Source organism: Anser brachyrhynchus (genome assembly GCF_964034855.1).
Source record: "Anser brachyrhynchus genome assembly, chromosome: 4".
NCBI lineage: Eukaryota > Metazoa > Chordata > Aves > Anseriformes > Anatidae > Anser > Anser brachyrhynchus.
Window position 1 is genome coordinate 56,712,427 of NC_137698.1, and position 22,183 is coordinate 56,734,609.

The 22,183-nt window shown below is 36.1% G+C and overlaps 1 protein-coding gene across 2 annotated transcripts in view; it reads left to right on the plus strand.

Moving 5' to 3' along the window:
- LOC308193833 (uncharacterized protein) overlaps positions 1 to 22,183 on the plus strand; it is a 568,958-nt gene that overhangs the window by 145,190 nt on the left and 401,585 nt on the right. Inside the window, exon 10 of one of the 2 annotated variants that reach the window (XM_080588913.1) lies at positions 13,282 to 13,800. The exons of the other annotated variant lie outside the window; for it this stretch is intronic. Coding sequence (XP_080445039.1) covers positions 13,282 to 13,353 — 72 coding nt within the window. The 3' untranslated portion in view covers positions 13,354 to 13,800. Of the gene's footprint in view, positions 1 to 13,281; positions 13,801 to 22,183 lie in introns of those variants that run through there. 2 annotated transcript variants of the gene reach the window in all.

Below are 22,183 nucleotides of genomic sequence, written 5' to 3' on the forward strand. Positions count from 1 at the left end.
TATAGCTGTAATATGCAAAGACAGTCTCATCACAGTTGTTTTTCTTAGCTTTCAGGTACTTTATTTCAGCCTTCCTATTTATAGTCTCTTCTTGAATGAACATGATTTACAAAGAATAATAAACCATTATGATGTATATAAAATAAGCTTATGAAGGCATTTAATCCTGTACTATTTGCATAGAATATTACCCTTTGCTTGAACTGTAGTAATTGCACAAGAGTGAAAACTGGTTTAAGATTTGTTTCTTCCACACATTCTTCACATGGCTGATGCATTTGTCCAAAGAAATTCAGTTTTTATTAGATAGGAGCTGCTTATTGTTTGCCAGTTAGATTGATTTATTTTTAGAAGAAGCTATAATCTAAAGAAAAACATTTATTATTGAATTTGAATTGTCATTTTGTAATTCAGTCTTTTCATATGCAACACATATTATCTCCACCTGACATTATTCATTATTGTAAATAATTAAAAGTGTTTTCTGAGAGACTCAGAAGAACATAAAACACAAAATTACTTACCAGATCATGTTATCAAATTGTGTCCTGAGTTCAGGACTGAAAATGTATACAGTACGGTTTAGTGTCTAAAGACTACGGTGTTAGTTGTTTTAACCAAAGATACTATCTTCATAAGATAGTAGATGCTATCTAGAAGATATTAGAAATAGTGTGATTAAAAAAAATAAATAAATAATTTATTTATGTACTGTTACTGAAATGTGTAAGATTTTGGTCAACTGAGAACTCTAGGTTCTGTATGTCTGTATGTATTTAGAAGTACAGGGAATTGTTTGCAGTCCTGAAACTATAAGAATAAATGGTATTTCATCTAAAGATAAATACCAAAGAATCATTTCACCCCAAAGTTAACATGCGCACCTGAGTGTGCACCAAAACATAATTAAGTCCTTGATGGTAGAAGACTTTTTGAACTCCATTGACAAAAGTTATAAATGGTGCCTTAGTAAACACGTCTCCTTCACATACCGATGCTGCTATGGACAATAAGATATATAACATATTCCCTAAGGCTTCTTTTTTCATTGGGCTGTTCTTAAACTACTCGGGAAAATCTTCAGATTGGGTTGCTTTGGGTGAAGCAACTCTGCATACTGCTCTGTATGACCAGTAATTTACCAGAGCGAGACATGGTTGTTTTGCGGCTTCTTTCTATAGTTTGAACAAATTTCTTCCACAAGATTCAAAGTTACCAACATTGTCCTCAAGAAGTTTTGAACTACAATCCTTCAAGAGTTTTGCATCTGATGAATATGCTGCAAGTAATCAGTGGAATAGTTTAGGTATGTAGGCTTTTCTGCTTTGCAGTCTAAAAGTTGGCTAAAGACATATTAAATTGATAACAGATCATTATGGATAGAGAAGATAATGAATAAAACTGATGGAATAATTTGTAAAGAAAAGACTCCCAAGAACACGCTGTTGCTTTACAGCTACACTTGCCATTCCACAGTTACAACTAATGATTTTATTAAATTAATGATCAGTGATTTTATTAAATATTAAATATTTATATAATGTTAAGGTTGATCTCATATAATTTACAAATATATTTGTAATTACTTTTCAGCAGTGGTCTCTCTGAAAGTTCAGTTGAATACTAAGGCCTAACTTCAAGTAGGGCATCTTCATCAAACATAGGAACTGTGTGAATGAAGGGACCTATGTTCAAATTCACAAATTCATAAAACTCCTCCACTCAGAATAACTATGGAAAAAAGTGATATATATAGATATCCATATATATGGAGCTAAGAATTTGTTGTTAATCCAAGCAATGTTTTAACAGATCAGAGAGAGAAACTATGATAAAAATTAAAGTGCCATTGCCATTAAGGTAGAGCTAAGCACTTCAGGCTCAAGACATCATGCAGAATATTTCCCAAAAGAAAATATGTGTCATGTTCTACTAATTATGGAATGACTACTGTGCTAATCTTTCAAAAACCTGCTGTTAAAATGAATTAAATAGAATAACTAAGCCTATTGAATATCTTGTCTTTCTGTCTAAATGTACTGCCAAGGAGATAAGTTTTGCTGTATATATTGACAGTAGTTAAAAAATTAATGCTAAGTTCTGCTTCAAGGGAAAAAAAAATGAGATTTTTGTTTTTTCTCGTTGGATTCATGTTATTACTTCAGAGTGGTTACTACAGTCCATACAGCTCCTTGAAGAGCTACACTGGGTTGGTGCTATGTAGCTTAGGCTGAACTGAAGCTGCTGATTAAAAGCATGATACAGTTTCAGAAGCCTATGGAATTCCAGTGGTTTTCATATAAATCAGTTTATTAGCATCTCATGAAGCAGTCATACTGTTGTAATAATATTTACTGTACGTTGCAGGTAGGGGGTTAAACAATCCCATGCACATTGCTAACCAGATCTGACAATCTATTAAGAGGTGTGAAGTAGTGCACAGTGCTGGGAGAGGACAAACATTCAAATAAATATATCATTTCTAAATCTTCTACTTATGCATTCTCTTTTCCTATGAATTCATACCTAAGTAAAGGTTATGTAAGGAGTTCTTTTTTCCCAACTATTCTGAACTGCTCTTGAGCAGTCTTGGCAGTATGAAGTTATAAAACAGGGAGTTTTCTTGCCCCAGTGATTTTGCATCACGCCTTTATTTCCCAAGTTAGTCAATACAAATACATCCTTTGGAGCTCAGTCCTACAGACTGCATTCAGCTTCATTTGCTAGTGACAGGCATTGATAATGTAATCACATATAATAACTATAAACTAGGTATATGGAGTATAAATGCTATGAAAATAATCATGATAATGATGTAATTGACAGTACAAGGGGCTGGTAATCCTTTTAAACATAATTTTATTACAGCTGCCAATAATGAGAAATGGTCAAATTTCTATATCTTTGTTGTTGTAGACTATGTATTTCTCTCATATCTAAATATATATTTAGAATTTCAGAGTCATGTAGTCCGAAGGAGTTGGGCTAGAAAGCAGTTATAGCAGGTTGCTCATGGTCTTTATCTTATTTTATCTATGGAATTAACCTATTAGTAGTTTAGTGATTCCCCTTTGCACTTGGACATTGCGGGAAGTTTGTAAGGAAAGGGAAATATGTGAATTTAAAGGAAGAATATTCATGTAAACAATATTTTTCAAGTGTTATTAAATTTTGCATTTTAGAGGGTTTTCCTTTAATTTAGTAGCTAGAAATGCCTGCACAACCCCCTGTCCCTTGGTAAATTGTCCTGGATAGCAACAGCTGCTAACATGAGCATGAGAGCCTGAGGAATGCCTGTGAATGGAACACCTGAAAATGTCTGGTGGGCGTTTGCTCCAAATCCAATAATGTTACGGACAGTATTATCAACCAAATTGGACAGTAACTAGAAATTAGAAAGCTTGAAAAGAGGTACAAAATAAGCATGAAGATTTCTAACGGAGGAAGATAGAAGTGGGAATGCAGCCAGAGTCAAACAGGACATAACAGCTTCTGACCAGGCACCACGAGGAGCCTGCACCAGATCTTGGAGTGACAGCATGGGGCACAGCATGTGGAGATCCACACCTCAGGAGGGCATGTGTGTTCTTGCAAGGGCTTTCTCACTGCTGTGTGCATTATCAGGTTGCAGGAATGCATAAAGCCGGAGCCCCTGCATCTCCAACACAGGCGTGAGCAAGTAGGGGACCCTGCAGTGGCAAGAGTGAGGGTCTGCCTGCAATCCACATGTCCTGTGAGAGGGGTTGCATGTGCATGCAACTGTGTGAATAAGTGGGGTTTTGAGTGCATATGCCTGGAGAAGGATTACATCATTTTGGGATTAGCAACAGAGGAATCTGTATAAATTAAAGGGAGTTACAACTGTTTGTAAGTGTCCAGAATTGTGGTCTATTTGTTGTATTGCTGATACTGATCCTGAATGTGTCATTAACTGACTGCTTGTCAGTAATTCTGTAATAAACTGCTTCAATCCTGATTTGATTAAAAACACAGGTGTTGAGCAAATTTTCATGTGACATGTAGTAAACTGTGCTTTGCTGTCTGTGCAGACACCTGTGTGCAGCTTTCATTTGCTCTGAGGGCAGAGAAGGTGGCTGGAGCATGCAGTGGTAACAGCGGCCGCAAGCTGAGTGACTGTTGTCAGGTGATGCTCTGTTCTGATGGGCTTGCAGGCTCAGGGGACCCAATGGGGTGTGCCTTACCCCAGACTGGCAGGCATTGGCATGCAGTTGCCATTTGTGTTTCGTTGCTCCTTAGGGAGCACAGTGGAGAGTGTCTGCAAACAAATTACTATGCAGTTTGCATGGCAGAGGCTGTGGAATTTAAGATTCCAAGAGGAGCGAACGAGACAGTACTGGAATTACAACTCGAGCTCAGAAGAGTGTATTTCAGCCTGCTTAGGGACCTGCTTAGGCTGATACCATGGGAAACTGCCCTGGAGGGCAAAGGGACCCAGGAGAGCTGGCTTTTCTTAAGTACAACCTCTTCAGAAGGCACAAGAATGCACAAAAATGGTGTGTTCCTGACTGAGCTCAGGCACGAAAAGGAAGTACTCGTGACAGAAGCAGGGACAGGCTACATGGAAATGCAAAGATATTGAGCACTTATATAGGAACAGAGTGAGGAAAGCAAATTCTCAGCTGGAGCTGATGCTAGCAAAGGGAGTAAGTGCAACACAAAGGGTTTCTCTAAGTACATTGTCAGGAGAAGGAAGGGTGGGGAATGAGTGGGCCCATTGCATAGTGGATGAAGGGACTTAGTGACAAGGGGCAAGGAAAAGGCTGAAGTACTCAATACCTTTTTAGTCTGTTTTCACTGGGAAGGCTTTCCCTCTGTCTCTTTGGGTCCTGAGCCCTCAAGAAGAGTCTGTGGGACTGAAACAGAGCCCACAGTACATGATAAAAAGAGTTAGAGGTAGTTTAAGCCTCTCGGACGCCAGCGGGTCAGTGGGAGTAGGTTGGTGGCATAAAAGGCTTCTGAAGGTGACCTGGACAATGAGCAGGTGTCCAGAGATCCAGATGAAGTCCAGTGCACATGACCCATGTGGCGTAAGTTTGTACAGTGTGCACCATTGTCTTATGCCAAGTCATTGGTAGTAATAACCTAGAAAGACAGAGAGGGACGAACGGTGGATGCACTGGCTGGCCAGCTCTGGCAGTACAAAGACAGTCTGTCTTCCTGCCTTCGGTCCTGTATTTCAGCTGTGGAGAAGCTGGTTCAGCAGCTTGAAGGGAGGGGTGATGTCGTTGTGAGGCTGCTCACCTGCAAAAGGCAAGCAGGGAGCTTCCTGGTACAGAAGGCAGATGTCACATCATCTTCAAGAAGGGCAGGAAGGGAGATCCAGTTAACTACAAGGGGACCAGCCTCACCCCAGTTCCTATGCAAGGGAGCAAATCCTCTTAGAAGCCATTTCTAAACATATATGAGTGATAGGAAAGTGATTGGGAGGAAGTGTTTATTTTGGCACTTGTGAGACCACATCCGATGTTGAATCCATGCTCCTCAGTGCAAGAAGGATATTGACATACTGTAGCAAGGTTGATAGCAAGGCCAGAGCAAAGCCACAGGAGAGGCCATCAAGATGTCCACTTCACCCAAGAGGGCTGAAGTACAGGATATAGAGGGAGAGGCTGAGGGAACTTGATTTTTCAGCCTTGAGGATCAAAGGCCCAGAGGAGACTTTGTTGCTTACAACCATCTTACTAGAGGATACGGATAGGATGGAGCCAGACTCTTCACAGAGGTACACACTGATAGAAGAAAAAACAATGAACATAAATTGGAACAGGGGAAATTCTACTTAGGTATTTGGAATATTTTTCTTAATGTAATGATGATCAGATGACAGTAATGATGATCAAATACTGTAAAAGGTTGTCTGATGTTCAACACCTGACTGTCCATAGCTGTGAGCAAAGTGATCTGCTCTAGACCTGCTCTGAGCAGTGGATTGGCAGAGGTGACCGCCAGATCACCTTGCAATCTGAATTGTTCCATGATTCCCTGAAACTGGTGTGCTGGGTGGGTAAAGAAAGACATGACAGGCGACATAAATAATGCAACTAAATAAACAATAGATGAAAGTGTAGAATGATTATTTTTTTCTTTCAATAGTAAAATTTTCAAAAAGTTTATTGCACAGAATAATTTTGAAACAAATATTTTTGCCTTAGCTAAATTGGATGAATTTAAATTTATCATTGCTTTGCAAATTTTTTTTATTTTCTGTTGACTTTATTTTACTGTATTATCTTAACTTCTGTATTTTCCAATGTGTTTTCTTCATTTATTTCATTTTTTTTCCCTGTAAAATACACAAAAATGCTAGTTATCTTTATATATAAAAACTTATGGACAACTGTAGAAAAAAATCAAGAGTGCTTATAGTATCATTGATTATCTGTGCCTAACTGTACTTTTTTTAGCAACATAGATTGTCTCAATAATAGATTGTGAGTTGATTAGGTTATAATTTGAATAGGTCATAAGGTAATTATCAAGTGGTATTTTGGGTGTCCAAGTGAAAACATTGAACTCTATGTCTTACATCATCAAGGACCATGTATAATCAGAGTTATGCAAAAAGAATGTTCAGTCATTCCATGGAATAGAGGAAATAACACTAAAGAAATGAGAGTTTTTAATGCTATATGGTACTACTGCGGGAAGAGACCAGTTAAGCAAAGAAGTTTATTTTAGAAACATAACACTTTCTGTCCTGAACACCACAGGCAGCTTCACAAGTATAAATTATCTCTCCACTAATGAGTATCAGGGTCACACTTTACTTGAGATTCTAAATCCATGTCATTATTCTAAAATGTGTTTGTGAAGAAAGATTCATTTGCTATGTAGCGAAGGAGCTTTTAGGGATTGCTTTTAAGTGACTTTGATTAACCTCAAGAAGAGCTTAAAAATACTTCAACGTCAGAATTTTACACGAAGGCTTAAGATTTCCATAAATGTATCAAAGGAGAAAAAAAAAATATCAGAGAACTGTAGAAGCTGTAGGGTGATTGTGTAAGTTAAAAGAACTATAAACCCATAATTAATAGAACTATCATCTGTTAAAGAATTCTTATGGAATGACAATCATAATTAGATGCTTTTAATCCTTTCTGAATAAAATTCTGTGTTAGGCAAGTCTGTGTCTGTGAGTATATATATATATGCACATATATGTGCGTGCATATATATATATCTTTGTGTATATAATTTCTGAAGTTTTGATGTAACTTCAAAAAGTTAAAATCTAGGAAAGGAATTAATGAAGGCACGTTGATGAACATTAAGTTCACGGAATGTCAAATTGTATTATTTCTCTAATGTTAAAATAGCACTTAATAGCCTTTGATGCAGCAAAATAAAATAGATGTTTTCTTTGATATGTATGTGCAGAACAAAGATGGCTTTGAAGTCTGTTTTTGTGTATTTCTTTAGCAGCAAAAAACTGACATGATAGTAAACTTAGATTATTTGAAAGTATGAAAGCACATGAGACTTAAAAGGAAAAGTAGGACAATTTTCTTGACAGAAAAGTAAGGCTACCTCTAGTGTCAGTGATGTTAATTGACTATACTTGAACTTGCCCAAGACTTTAGGTGATTATTTTGTTTAAACTAAAGGGATACTATTGTGGATAAACTTTATAAACCATAAATGATGCAGAAAAATAAAATGCTGGTGGCAAAATGAATGTGTTAAAAGTGACTTCTAAGTATTTTTAGGCATAGTTATTGTCAGTAGATCCTTGAGAACCCCAGCCACCACTTGGTAGCAAAACACAGGTGTGTCCCTTTTGCACAGTCTGAAGAGGGATCCAGAATTTGACACATCTTACCTTGGTTTAGCCTTTTGTGAAGTGCATAAACAGGTATTTGAAAGGATATGTCTCCTCTACACAGATTGAAAACAAACCTCCCTATTGCTCTATATTTTTTTTTATATGATCCCCAAACTTTCTATTTGTTATTGCTATACCTACACTTTGTATGAAGTAATAAAACACATCTTTGTTTCAAAAGCCCTTGTTAAACAACCATATGGTTCTTTAAATTCTCTGCCTCTGCAAATGTCATCAGCAATAATTTTACAACTGTTTTATATTTACTTCTAGATGACCAATGAAAATGTGAAGTTTCTTTCATGTCTGTTACATCCCTATGTCCTAAGTCTAAAATTATATTTCTTGGAGAACCTTTGCTATTCTTATTATCTAGTTCAATGGCATTAATGCTTAGCTTGTGATACTCAATCGGATCAATCTGAGACAGAATAAAACAAATATAAAATGAAGGTTGAGCTAGCTTGAAGATTTTCTTTCATTTTCTCTAAATGCTGGAAAAATTGGATTACTCTTTCTGTCTCTAAGAATCTCCTCAGTATTTTAAGATTTGGTAAGGGTTTGGTGGATCAGAGACCTCTTCAACATATACTAGTTTCTCAGACAATTTCTGTGATGTCCTTGGTAGTGGTGCTAGTGAACATCTGACAGATGATATAGATTTACCTCCTTTATTCATTTTCTTTTCTCCTGTCTGCCCTTTCATGCCTCATGAACACAACTCCTGCTCTCTCTCTCCCTTGTAAACAAAACCATTTCCCATTAGCTCAGTGTAGCCTCTCTCACATTTACAGGTATGGTAATTGCTCCAAATTATAATTCCCACTCTGGCATGTCCAGGGTCCGAGGCCTGAGTATTCAGTCTTGGAGGAGGTCTCCCAGAACTTTCCAGTGTAAAGAACATGTGGAAGCAAGAATAGCCTGGTTATCTTCAGCTTCATGAGTGCTTTCCCAGACTTCTGAGTAATCTGTCAGCACCAAAATATACAATTTAGCATGTGAATGCTTAGGCTTTATGTGTTACTTTCAAAGACTGAACCAGGAAGAATGTGGAAAATTCTGTATTAGGAGCTCCTAAGTAATCCCGAGCATGGAAGAACTGGTAGATCAGCATTAGCAATGTGCGATTCTGTTGTGGTTTATAGCTTAGACTACAAGATAAAAGGGATCAGCCAAGGGCAAGCAGGGGAAACATGAAGGAAGGAGAATGATCCTCCACTGCAGTAAGAAAAGCACAGGATTAGTGGTACTTCCTTGAGGCTTCTTCATGTTTCCAAAAACCCAAAAGTAACTCAGAAGAGCACAACCACTGATTTCTTTTCAAACACACAAAACAGACAGTGATGATTTCTAATGATCTGGAAATGGAACCAAAATGTAAGGATACTTAGTAGCACCTAACTCTGGTTCCTGAGGAGACAAATGATATTTGTCAAAAGAAAGTACCCATGGTAAGTGATTCAGAGTGAAAATTCCCTAGGAAAATTTGGATTTGCACATACAAATACATAAGTATGTTCAAAAAAAAAAAAAAAAGAGAGAGAGAAACATACTTTCTAGTTTTAAATGATTTTAAACCTTTAATTTCTTCTGAAATGACATTTTAAATATAAAGCTAGCTCTTGTGATGAAGGGTAGTGGGGAATAAAGCAGAAGTTCATTATCATCTGGTTCTTCTGAACAACTTAGGATATGTGCATGTAATAGTACGCAGTTGCTTTAAGGCATCTAGGGCCATCCTGAGACTCCCTAGAGCCTCCTAGACATATTACTTCTAAAATATTTGTCAGAGACATAACAAAACAGTGATGATTTGCATCTGAAAGACTTGAGAAAGACACAGATAGTTCTTTTTAGTCTTGGTGTAAACACATCATTAAACCATTTTTAATTAGTCTTGGTTAATGAGAACTTGAATTTTCATGTTGGAAGGAAGAAGGATGCAATGAATACTTAGAGGAGGAGTGAATCAAGTACAGAAAATTTAAGTATGTCACATTTGAAATATTTTTGTAATTGAACGAGAATTTGTGCAATAAGATGAAAGTTGCATATAGTGCAAAGAGGGAAACAAATCGAGGTCTTCAGTCGTAGTTTTCACCCTTGCGTTTCTTATCTCTAGGATAAAAACATGTCAGGCAGAGGCCCAGGTCTGCATTTTCTTTTAAATTGTTAGGAATTTACTTTGAAGTTACTTAAAGAAGTTACTTAAAGGTAAAAGATCTCACTGAGATGTAAAGTTAAGTAAATGATTATGTTATCTTGAATTCTCAGTGGATACTATTGTCCTACATAATATTTAGCAAGTTTTTCTTTGATCTTTTATATTTACAGAGGGTCTTACTTGTAAGTGCAAATTTTCAAGCTAAAATACTCCCATGAATTCTACATATTATACTTACAGTAATTATTTGGCTTTAGTCTGTCTTGAGTGAATGTTGTAGTAACAAACCATCCATTAAAAAATAAGCTTATGTTTATACATGTACGTGGAGAATCCGTCTACAGATCTGGATCCGATCCTGTAGTTATGACAAGCTTGGCCTGCAGTTAACTGAAAGAGAAACAGTCACCATTTTAAGCTAACGAGGTACCTGTTTCTTGATCTTCCTTCCATTTAGGTTTCCACGTATCTAGTACCCTTGGGAACTGTGACCTGTTGGGTTTACACATTCACTGATCAGTACTCCAGCAGAGCAATGAAGCTTGCAGTTGAAAATGTCTGTTTCTACTTGATAATTGAAAGAAGACAAACCTCTTAAAAGAACTAAATACTTCAACCCAGATTTGGCATATGGGCAAGCAAATTAGTGAAGTCATATAATTGCATGACAGAGAAGCATAGATCTGTAAATTACACAGAGTACTATTTCCTACATGCATGTCTGAAAACTTCTATTAGTTTTCATATAAAGTTGTCAGAGGAAAATTGCTCTAAGAGGGGTACTTAATTTACCTCAGAATGTTAACATTAAAGTGTAAGACCACTTTTCATGTATAAAGGATATAAAATATCTTGAGAAAACTGGATGAGGATCCTGTGCCTTTATTTCATTTACTGACTGACATTGCTTTTAGAGCTGGAAAAAAAAAAAAAGGGAAAGAAAAAAAAAAGAAGAAAAAAAATCAAGCCAGCATTAATGACCCTGTCTATTTTCTAGCTAGTGTAGACTTTCAGTAATTACTTCTACTTGGATGTCTGGCATGAGTTTTGTCAAGCAGGAAACCTATAACTTTAAACATGCCATTAAAGGAACTAAAACTAAAGGAAACCAAAGTCTTAAGATCCTTTTCCTATTACTCCTTGGTATGGCAGAAAGCTGTGAGGACCTGTCCATGTATAGCCCTGCTCAGATGATGATACATATAGTAACTGCAGTGCCTGCTACAGACTCAATCTTACTCATGACACTGAAGGGCATAAACAACATCTTCCCTTGTGCCCATTTTTTTTTGGAAATTTATGTAGTCAAGAAAGGTCTTATACAGCATAAATCTTTGACTTGAAAATTAGTTTCAGCTTCTTATTTCCCAAACCTTTATGCAAGAGAACATAGTTCTCGTGAACTGACTTTATCATTGTATATCAGACTTCATGGCTGTACAACTATTCACACAACCTAGAAGCATAGAATCATAGAACGGTTTGGGTTGGAAAGGACCTTAAAGACCACCTAATTCCAGCCCCCCCTGCCATGGGCAGGGACACCTCTCACTAGAGGCTCAAAGCCCCATCCAACCTCACCTTAAACACTTCCAGGGATGGGGCATCCACAAATTCTCTGGGCAAAAGGAGAAGCAAAATGCAACAGAACAGAAAAGTAGGAAAACAAAGACATACATTTCTCTCAGCACCAACCTTACACAAAAAAATGTGCTTTGCCCCAGACCCTGCACAGCAGTTGTTCAGAAAAAAAGAATAAGAAAATGCCTATAGGATAACTGTCATTATGTCCCATGCTGAGAAGAGTAAATGACAGAAAACCATAAAAAGTGAGGCTTCCAGGTCCTAAAGGGAAGAGACACCTGAATTGTATAGTTAAAGTTCAGTTTTCATCCTAAAAATGTGATACATAGTATGGAGTAAAAGTGAGAGAGAGAGAATTAAGATTCTTAGTAGGAAAGTAAGATTCTTGTAAATCTTAAGGACTGTGAAGTGCCTGTCTTGTACCTGAAACAATAATGTCGAAACTTTGTTTTTATGTAAAAGAAACCTTCATTGCTCTTTTTCTTCTTCAGGGCTGTGAGCTACAACATCTATTGCAGGAACTGGCAATATGTGGAGTTACGAGTTAGGCCACCATCATTAAGGCCTAGGGATCTGTCAGATTTCATAGAGATTGGCCTGGAAACTTTCTTGTTGCAGAGACTCCTTCCTGGTGGATCTTCTAGGTGTCCCGTGCCCTCAGGAGTGTTCTCAACATGCTCTATGTCTTCTGGTTGTGCTATTTCTGGTTTTGCCAGAGAATTTATGGCAGAGATTGTTCTGTGTCTATCTAAAGATCTTCTTTAAATGAGTTTCAGGAAACAAAAGCCTTTATCAAAACCTTTGATGATTTGAAAATATGAAACTTCATACATACTTTAAAGGAGAAACTTTCATAATAAGATCCCGTGGATGTATTTTTGTTAATCATTTTAATGAGGATGGGAAGCAGAATGAGTATACCTTGTTTTGATTATGACAGACTCTGGAAACTGCTGAGTTGTCCTATTTTTCACACATTCACAAGTGTGATTTGTTGTAACAATCTTAACACTACAGAATTAAATGGCATACTACATTTTACACAGTTATTTGAAGTTTACATTAAAAGCAAAACATAGGGATAGTAAATAATTAAGAAGCTGAAACATTCATTTAATGAAACATTCAATATATATATATGGGAAGTAAATTTAAGTTACTAGCAGACATCCAAACTCAGCTCACTGCAGCTGCATATATATGAGTCAACTTAATACCTTATTGTTAATCCTTTCAGTGAGTGCTTCCATATGGATTCCTGTGGTTTCAAGCTAAAAGAAGACTATAGATTTATAGAATCTTTATCCCTTGGCATATATACCCTAAGAGAAACCAAAAAAGAAGCTCAGAAGTGAAATACATTTAAGAGCTAGCATTTGCAAAGTCAGATTTTGTAAGTGATCATTTCAGAGTTAATCAGATTTTGAGACTTACACTTGTAGTTAGGGGTACCGATAAATTTGCAACACTCCATCTCTGCTAAACTTTACATGCAGGAATACTGTATGTTTCAGGATTTGCAAGAACAGTTGAGAGAAACTGTTTTGCAATATAGAATAGAAGAGTTTCTGGGTGGATAGAGACTCATTGGCACTGCGTAATTATGAAGAGTGGCTTAATGAAGGCACAATTCAATCTGTCTCCAAGGAGAAGAGATTTAAAAAGGACTTTTGTTGTCTTTGTTCGCCAGAAGGAGCAGAATCAGCCAATCAATGAACCAGAAACTGTAAATCTGATTGAAGTTTGGTGTTGGGTCTCTTAAATAATTCCTTCGAACAATAAAAAACAGCTTAGATCTGGTGAGTGGAAAAACAATACTTTGATGTCAATCTTTTCTTTTGGATAGATAAGCTTGAATTTTCTAAGGGGCAGGAGGGAGAAATTAAATTCTGATTCAAAAATAAGTTTAAACTATGACATACTACTATCTGATCTGAAAATGTTCTACATAAATGAAATCAATACTATTTTAAAACATTTTATGAGGTTCATCTGCTAATAGTATAAAAATAAAAATCTTTGTAAATATTTGGAAACCTAAAGATTTGTTGCTTAGAGTAGCACTTCTAACCTTAAAATTTGCTGTACAATACTTTAATTAATATAGCTATTGTGATGTTTTTCAGTCCAGGTTCCAAAATTAAATTTGGATACTATGATCACTCATTAACAAAGTCAATGCATTTGCAGAAGAATTTAAACTTCCAGAAAAAAAGCCATTTTTCAATCACTTTCAATCATTTTCAAAACCAGCTTTTTTGCTGTTATTAGGATGCTTATCCTAAAAGTCTTTATTCGCTTTGAAAATACTTTTTTGTTTTTACGTTTTTATCTTGAACATTTTCATTTTCAGTTAGTTTTTCTGAGACTTTTGTAGATGTTTCAGTAATGTAAAATTAAAAAAAACACTTGCATTTTGAGTGAAATAAAGCAATTCAGACTGACTCAATCTGACTTTTTCCTATTTTTCTTCTACGTTTTGACAAAAAAAAAGTCCAAGTAACTTCTCAAAATTATTTTTCAAACTAGCTGCCCTACAAAATCGTACCTCTTTTTACTTGCATTTCCATAAGGAGCTATGTGATTTAACTTTATTTCTTGAAATAGTGCCAGATAATTACTGTAAAGTGACATGATGCCTTGTGTCAAGCTCTGTTGAAAGAAAAAAACTCGCATACTTTTGGTTTTGAATAATATACTTTAACTAAATTTTTGTAATCTATTTAACAGCAGCTGTAGAAAATTGGGTTAATGTTAATCGTAATGTCTATAGTTCACTGATAGTGTGTTATTAAAGTTATATACGTAGTGTGGTATTAAGTTTAATGTGGAACTTGCTTTGGTAGTACCAACTTAGGAAAGTCTTTTTGCATGAGTTCATAAGAAACAGCACACTAACACTTGGATGAGTTCTGGTAATTCGTGACTTTTTATTATTTTTATATAGACATTCAGAAGTAATGTGTACTACCTGGAGGTCATTATAGATCTACAAAAAAGTTAAACATTACCTTTTTTCCTAAAAATCAGACCCCCAAAGATGCAACATGCCTGTTTCTCCATTTCATCCCCTATTCAGTAGTGATTAAATTTCATTTTGCATTTGTTCATGCAAATAACACTGTATAAATTGTATTGTTGTAATTGTAAATTTTGATTAATGACTTAGTCACTTGAAATTTGATTTCTCCAGATGAAGAAGGTACAGGAATTTTCTGTCCTCCTTAAAAAATAAACTGATACTAATGAATCTAAGACAGTATTTCTGATGAAGTAGTCACACACTCAGAACTATGTTTCAGCATTCATTTTCCAAACAGTAACAGCTTCAATGTATATTGCAATTCTGAAGTCTTTGTTAAGAACATGAAAATGAATTCCTCATTTTTAATTGCAGCAATTAGCAGTTAAAAATATGAGTGAAGTCTAAACTTTCTTAACATTACCATTTCTAATTATCTAATGTCCCATTTTTACTGAGGATTATATAGCAATTTAATTGCTTTGTAATAACTTGTGAGCTATGTTTACAGATGATTTTTCTTTACTTCTTTAGTTGATTTACATAGTTCTGCAAAATGTAGGTCAGGGTTCATGTTCTTTTTTTTTTTTTTTTAATTCTTTCTAATATTGAATGCTTAGTTAGATAACTTTGGCTGACCCACACTTTAAAAAAAAAAAAGTTTGTTGCCGTTGTTGTTGTTGTTATGGTATATATTTGGGCCTATTAATTTTTCATCAAGTTAAATAAGAATTTGGAAAAAAAGAAAAGGAGATAAAATGATATAAAATTTACATGCAGTTTCAGTCTTAATCAGTTGCTTTTTGCAAACAAGTGTATGTTTAATTTCCAAATGTAGATCTTAAAAAAGCACAAGCTAACTAGAATATGCATAAGTTTAAAACTCCATTTTCACACTTATGACTAAGATGTTACATTTAAGTAAATACACAATGTATATTTTAGAACGTTTGTTCTGAATTGAACTTTATTCTTCTCACAGATACTTTTGCTTATAAGAGGAAAATGATAAACATTCAGATCAGTTCAGTTTTATATATAGAATCCTCTATGGAGCAGAATAGAGAACCTGAGAAATGTCCACAAAGAAAAGTAAGGCTCTGGTGTCCAAATCCCAGTGGAAGGTTACATGAGGTAAAATACTATGTGGCTCTAACACAGGGGAAGTTACACATTTCAAGAGGTAAATTGGTAAATTTCTTTTAAAAAAGTCTCTCTTTTACAAGTTTACACACTCTCTCACTGGTACAAGTTGAAATTATCAAAGAATCAAAGATATAAATGGATAGAAATCCAAGCTAATCTAAAATATTTCTGCTATATAGATTGCATCCATGTTTGTTTAGATAGCTGATCACAATCCAAGTCAGAAACTCTCTAGTTCTTGATAAATCTTGATAAATCTTGATAAATCTTGATAAATATCAAGTTCATTGATAAATGAAAAGGTTAAAATATCTTGTTTCTTTATCTGAAATCTCTACTTCTTAACTGTGCCTTGGTATGTGTGGGGGGAATGTACAAACATTTGGAAAACAAACACTCTTGTTTGGTTCATAAATTTAATTGTCTGACATACTACCATACAGGGAATACAAGAGTGGTAAAAATACAGTGCCAAGTCAAAAAAAAAAAAAAAAAAAAAAAAAAAAAAAGATTGCTGAAAAGGTTTCCTCACTGTTACATAGTAAGGGGAAGAGCATATGGCTAATTCTTTTTGTGGTCATTTTGAGCACTCTACTGATTCCCCAGGTGTATGCAGCTTTTTTTTTTTTTTTTTTTTTAATTAATTAATTTCTAAGTTATGATGAGTGTGAAATCTCATCTGTACACAGTGATGTTGGGTACTGTTATCTATTGGGAAGATAACATTTGGTCCATATTTTGTGCACCAAAACTCCATGAGTTCCTATAAAAGCTGGATGCCTCTTGCTGGGAGTTACACACTGCTTGTGTGAGAATAGGTTATTTTTTTTGTATAAGTTTATGAGAGTTTGCCTTTATTCTTTGTAAGGATTGGAAAAAAAAAAAAGATTAAAATTATTTATTCAATTCCAAGTTGTCATTGAAATCTTTTATCTTAAATATAGTGTATATCAAGGAGATACTTTTACTGGCACAATGTGTAGGTTTTATAATTTTCCTGGATATTAAATTAATCTGCTATGCAAAGTGTGAAAGAAACCATATATAAACATAAATGGAAACAGATGGACATCTAAGATCTCATTGTAGGCATATGTGATTTGATCTGTTTGTTGTCCAGAAGACTGGGCAGAAGACCATTAAAATGCAAAAGGTGACATCATGTTAGCATGACCTGTGTTCTTGACTTAGTAAGCCCACTTGAAAAATGGGCTCTGATTAGCTTGAGCATGGCCCCATGTTATCAAACTTTCAGTTCTGAGTTTCTTCAGTTTTAACCACGGTGAAGTATCAGACAAAACAAACTCATGTGTAACTGTAAATAAATATAAAGACCTATCATAGACATTGTAAGTATCTGTGGTTGCCTATCATAAATACCTGAAGTACTGTGTTTAGTTCTGGACTTGCTAGTACAGGAGAGACCTGGGCATACTGGGGGCCACCAAGGGATGATGAAGGGACTGGGGCACCTCTCCTGTAAGAGGAGGCTGAGAGCTGGGACTGTTCAGCCTGGGGAAGAGGAGGCTCAGAGGGGTCTCATCAATGTCTATAAACGCCTGAAGAGAGGGCGCAAAGAAGACCAGAAAGGCTCTTCTCATTGGTGCTCAGTGCCAGGACAAGAGGCAGTGAGCATGAACTGGAACACAAGAGGCTCCATCTGAGCACCAGGCAGCACTTCTGTGCTATGTGGGTGAGGGAGCACTGGCACAGGTTGCACATGGAAGCTGTGGGGTCTCCTCCTTGGAGATCTTCAGAAGCTGTCTGAACATGGTCCTGGGTGAACTGCTGCAGGTCACCCTGCCATTCTGTGTGTGCTATTTATTAGGTTAGCTCTCGACAGTTGTTCAGTCCTCAAACATCCAGCTTCTAGAGGTATTATTAGTTGCAGCAATATCCTAAATCCTAATACAACTCTCTGGTGTTAATTCTTGTATTCTTTATACATCATGGGATCATCCTATATGCAGGTCTAGATACAACATCATTTGATGAAATATATTAAACTAATATAGTTGTAATAAATAGGCCATGAAATGTGCAAGGAATATGTCCTTGAAGTATAACAGTTAATAAACTTATTTACTACTCACCTGACTGTGGCAGGAAGTATATTTCTAGACACTACTTAAGTGTGATTGAAAGTTTTTTTTTCATCTGCCATTTGATGGGAGATCTATGGGATACATCTATGTAGCCTGTTGAGGTAGCAGTATGGACAGCTCTCTGTAACTATAGAGGGGTTTATACAGATACTGCAGGAGCTGCTGGTTTTCATGTCGCCCAAACGTGGCTCCATTTTATTAGAAATTGGCAAATGAGAGAACTAGGTTGGCTAAATTTTTGTAATTTTATATTGCTTCTGCTGTTTCCTCATGCTCAGATGTCATTCATATTTTGGTAATATCCCATTGTACTTCTTGTGAAGGAGCAGAGTAGGTTACATGTTGATTTATACTTTAAATTCCTGGTATGTATTTGGATTTTGCTAAATGTGCTTACTACCTAAAACAGTCTGGTCTTTATAAAAGGAATTTGAAGATGCTGCCTGTTGGTTTAGCAGATGCATGGGCTCAGCCTGTTTTTCTGGTTAGCTCAACAGGCTAGGGTTATGCTGTTTCTTTTTCGTTTGTTTGTGTGTTTCGTGGTGTTGCTTTTATTTTTTAAATTATTATTCATTAAAGCACATTTCTTCAGTGATTTGAAGTCAGTCTAAGGGGAAAAATGTTCTGCTACGCCCCCTTGGGCTTACAGAAAGAGTTCATGTGAAATTCATAATGTCTAGTTAAATTCATGTGGGACTGTACTTTGCACATTTCAGAATATGGTATTTGAGCATGTTTTGAGTGTGCTCAGGATGCTCTGCTTTGCTGCTGGGTGAAGTTTTCTTTCATTAGGTATGTTGATAACACCTTCAGTAGGGAAGCTGATATATTATGAAAGCACCCCTAAGTCTAAGCACATAAAAGACACAACTTTTCTCTCTTTCTTACTTAGTCTCTTTCTCTTTGTCCCTTCCCTTCCCTTCCCTTCCCTTCCCTTCCCTTCCCTTCCCTTCCCTTCCCTTCCCTTCCCTTCCCTTCCCTTCCCTTCCCTTCCCTTCCCTTCCCTTCCCTTCCCTTCCCTTCCCTTCCCTTCCCTTCCCTTCCCTTCCCTTCCCTTCCCTTCCCTTCCCTTCCCTTCCCTTCCCTTCCCTTCCCTTCCCTTCCCTTCCCTTCCCTTCCCTTCCCTTCCCTTCCCTTCCCTTCCCTTCCCTTCCCTTCCCTTCCCTTCCCTTCCCTTCCCTTCCCTTCCCTTCCCCATTTTTCCATTTCCCTTTTTTTTCCCTTTCAATAATGTGATGAATCTTAACATTTGAGATGTGTAATAAAACTTTAACATCACTAGCATATGAAACACTAACATATGTCATAAGACAAATATTATGCCAGTATATTGGCCTATGATACACTATTAGAGTCTCAGCAAATTGTTTATTATTTCTGTTTTGAACTAATTTCATCTCCCCACAGCTGCTCTCCTTCCCTGAAGAATACTGACAAGCCTTGTAGGAAATGAAATAAATGATGTGTATCAAAGCTTAGAAATAACTATATTATTATGATATATCGATATATTGATGCAGAAATCACTGTTGGTAACAGCAAGGTAAATGGGGACAGGAAGCTCTGACAATTCACGCTTAATCAGTCTCTGGAGGACCTTTTCCTATACCTGGTCTGAATTACAAAAATTAAGGGCATTTTCTTTTTTTCCTATATTGAAATATAAAGAGTATTTTTCACTTACTTTGTGAGTTATTTTAGAGGTTAAAGGATTAAAAATGTAGCACATAAGAATTAGCTGTTTTTACATGGAAATACACTTAAAAATTTATATAATGTGAGTTTTGAGAATGCTGTAAAATATAAAAATAACAACAATTTTCATTTCACCGAGAAAAAAAGTGGAGCTGCAAAGTGTAGAAATGAAGTACACAAACTCAGCTGTGTAAAACTGAGGCCAGGAGTGAATAAAAGCACCTCTTTAAGCGCAATATCATGCTCCTTATGCTAACACTGCTGAGGTGCTTTAGGGGGCTCACGAAAAGCTTTACCTCACAGTGATTAGGACGAGCTGCGTTTTCTTCCAGACTGGTGCTCATTGGCAAAGGGCAGTGAATACAAACAACATAAAAGGTAGCCCTTAACATTTCAGGGATGCTGCCTTCTTATGTTTGTCACTACCACATATCATCTTGTTGAGATCTGTGGCTTGGGTTTAGGAAATAATATTAATGCTCCTGTATGCATTTGACCTTCTGCTCTTTGAGTGATTCAAATAAATCATATGCTGAGAGTCTCGGACAGATGTGGCAAATATTAGTCTTGCAGGAGGTAGAAGTACTACATGTGGGAGATGCTATCCTTTCATAAAAGCTGTAGATCCATAGTGCAGGTCGTGAGATAAAAGTAAAGGTAAAAATGTGCACTGAACTGTCAGAAGCCTTATTGTTCCTGTTCTTTGAAAAGTAGTATGTGGAATGGCATATAAAGAAACGGAGATGGAAGAAGTTCGTGTCTAGCTGCAGAGCTCAGTAATACCTTGTTTTGATAGTCATATTTAAGAGAATGAGGTGTCCTGCGTTATGCAGTGGAGAAGACATGCAGTTTTGCTCTTTTTCAGTGAAGCAGATTGTGAGGCATTGACCTGTATCTGTTAGTCAGACTATCTGAAAAACAGCAAAATCATTCTGATGGATGCAAGAGGAAAGCTGGTTTTGTTTTGCACTAGGATAAAATTGAGAAGTGTGCACTTTTTCTAGAAGTATTTGTTTATGGATCTAAATCAGTAGAATAAAAAAAGCAAGTAGCATAGAATTACAAAAATTCCAAAGCAAGAAATTAAAAGAGGATACCTTATATTAAATATGGATAACCTCATAATTCGTCTTGTGCTTATTTTTTTACTGTGGTGTTGTCATTGCTTCCTTTATGTTTTGACTAGTATTTAAATAGACCTGAAGATAATTCAATTAAAATGTTTCTGAACTTTTGATTTTGTAAAATATAAAGTTCTTAGCAGAATTAAGACTGTTTTATTCCATTTCATCAGTTTTCTGAGGTCTGTTTCTGAAGAAGATAGTGAAAACCCTGTAATTTCTGTAGAATATCTTTTCATTCTGGCTGATTTCCTTACACAGAATAATCTGAAATGTAACATAAAATGATTACAAGCCTTTCACTTCTAAGAAATGTGAATGTAATGTCAATGAAGAGCAACTTAAAACTGGACTAAGCTAACAACAGCAGCAGTGATAGCATAATATTAGTGTATACTTCTATACATAGTTTATATCACCTGGTATGGTCTGAAAATATGTTTTTTTTTTTTTTTTCCTGTAGGTTTTCCTGAATGCATACTTTCTTAGTTAAACTACTTTATTCTTATTGTTGTTGATATTTTTAATGCTGAATACATTTCTGTTAAGAAGTTTCTACAGTCTGGGAAGTTGTATGAGAATACATCAGCACTTTGAACGTCGATCACATAAAGCACTAGGTTCAAAAGACAAAAAGAAAGACTAGCATGTCTACATGCAAAGCTGATATCACATATCAATAACTCTGATGTGCCTCATGAATGATTATGCAGAAAGGAAGATCACACGGCTATATTTTTTTTAAAAAAACTTGCCACTCAGCTGATGTGTATAATACTTGTACAATGTGCAGATACAGGGGGAAAATGAAGGCACTTCTCTTTTACAGTTGGAGAATTGAGGAACAGAGGAAATAGCTGAAGACAATTCTCAAAGCATTTGAATTAATATTTTCATAATTAAAGAATTTGATTTTAAGGAAGGGATCTTCAGCTTCCACTGACTCAGTGAGAGCTGTGTATTCTAACTTCTACAAATAAGCTTTCAAAAACGTGTTCAGGTATATCAACATGCAAGCTTAAAATGTTTCAGAATGTCAGAAATCCACCTGGAATCAAACTTCCCTGTATGCTTGTCACATGTTTGTGACAAATTTGTGTAATGATTATACCCTGAGTTCACTGTGCAATCATGTGTACCCCAGGGAGCAGGCCAAGGTTAAAACACCGGACTGTATTCACTTCGTTATTTTTCTCTTCACTGAACATGCACTAAAGATAAAAACCCTGAAAGCACGTTCCTTTTTCTTTAGTCTTTTGACCAATGTAAAAACAAGCTCTTGACATGCCTCTGAAACAATGCGATAGGCATTACATCAACCCAATACTGCTAAGTGACCTAGAGAAAACCACCTCATTCTCACACTGTCCTTTCAATTCAGCTGAAAAGAGCATGGAACTGTTTTCATCAACTACCTTCTAAAAAGATTTCCGTGAATTATGATGCTAACAATTCCATAGGTACCAACCCCCTTGACGCATGGAGCAGATTTACTAAAACTGA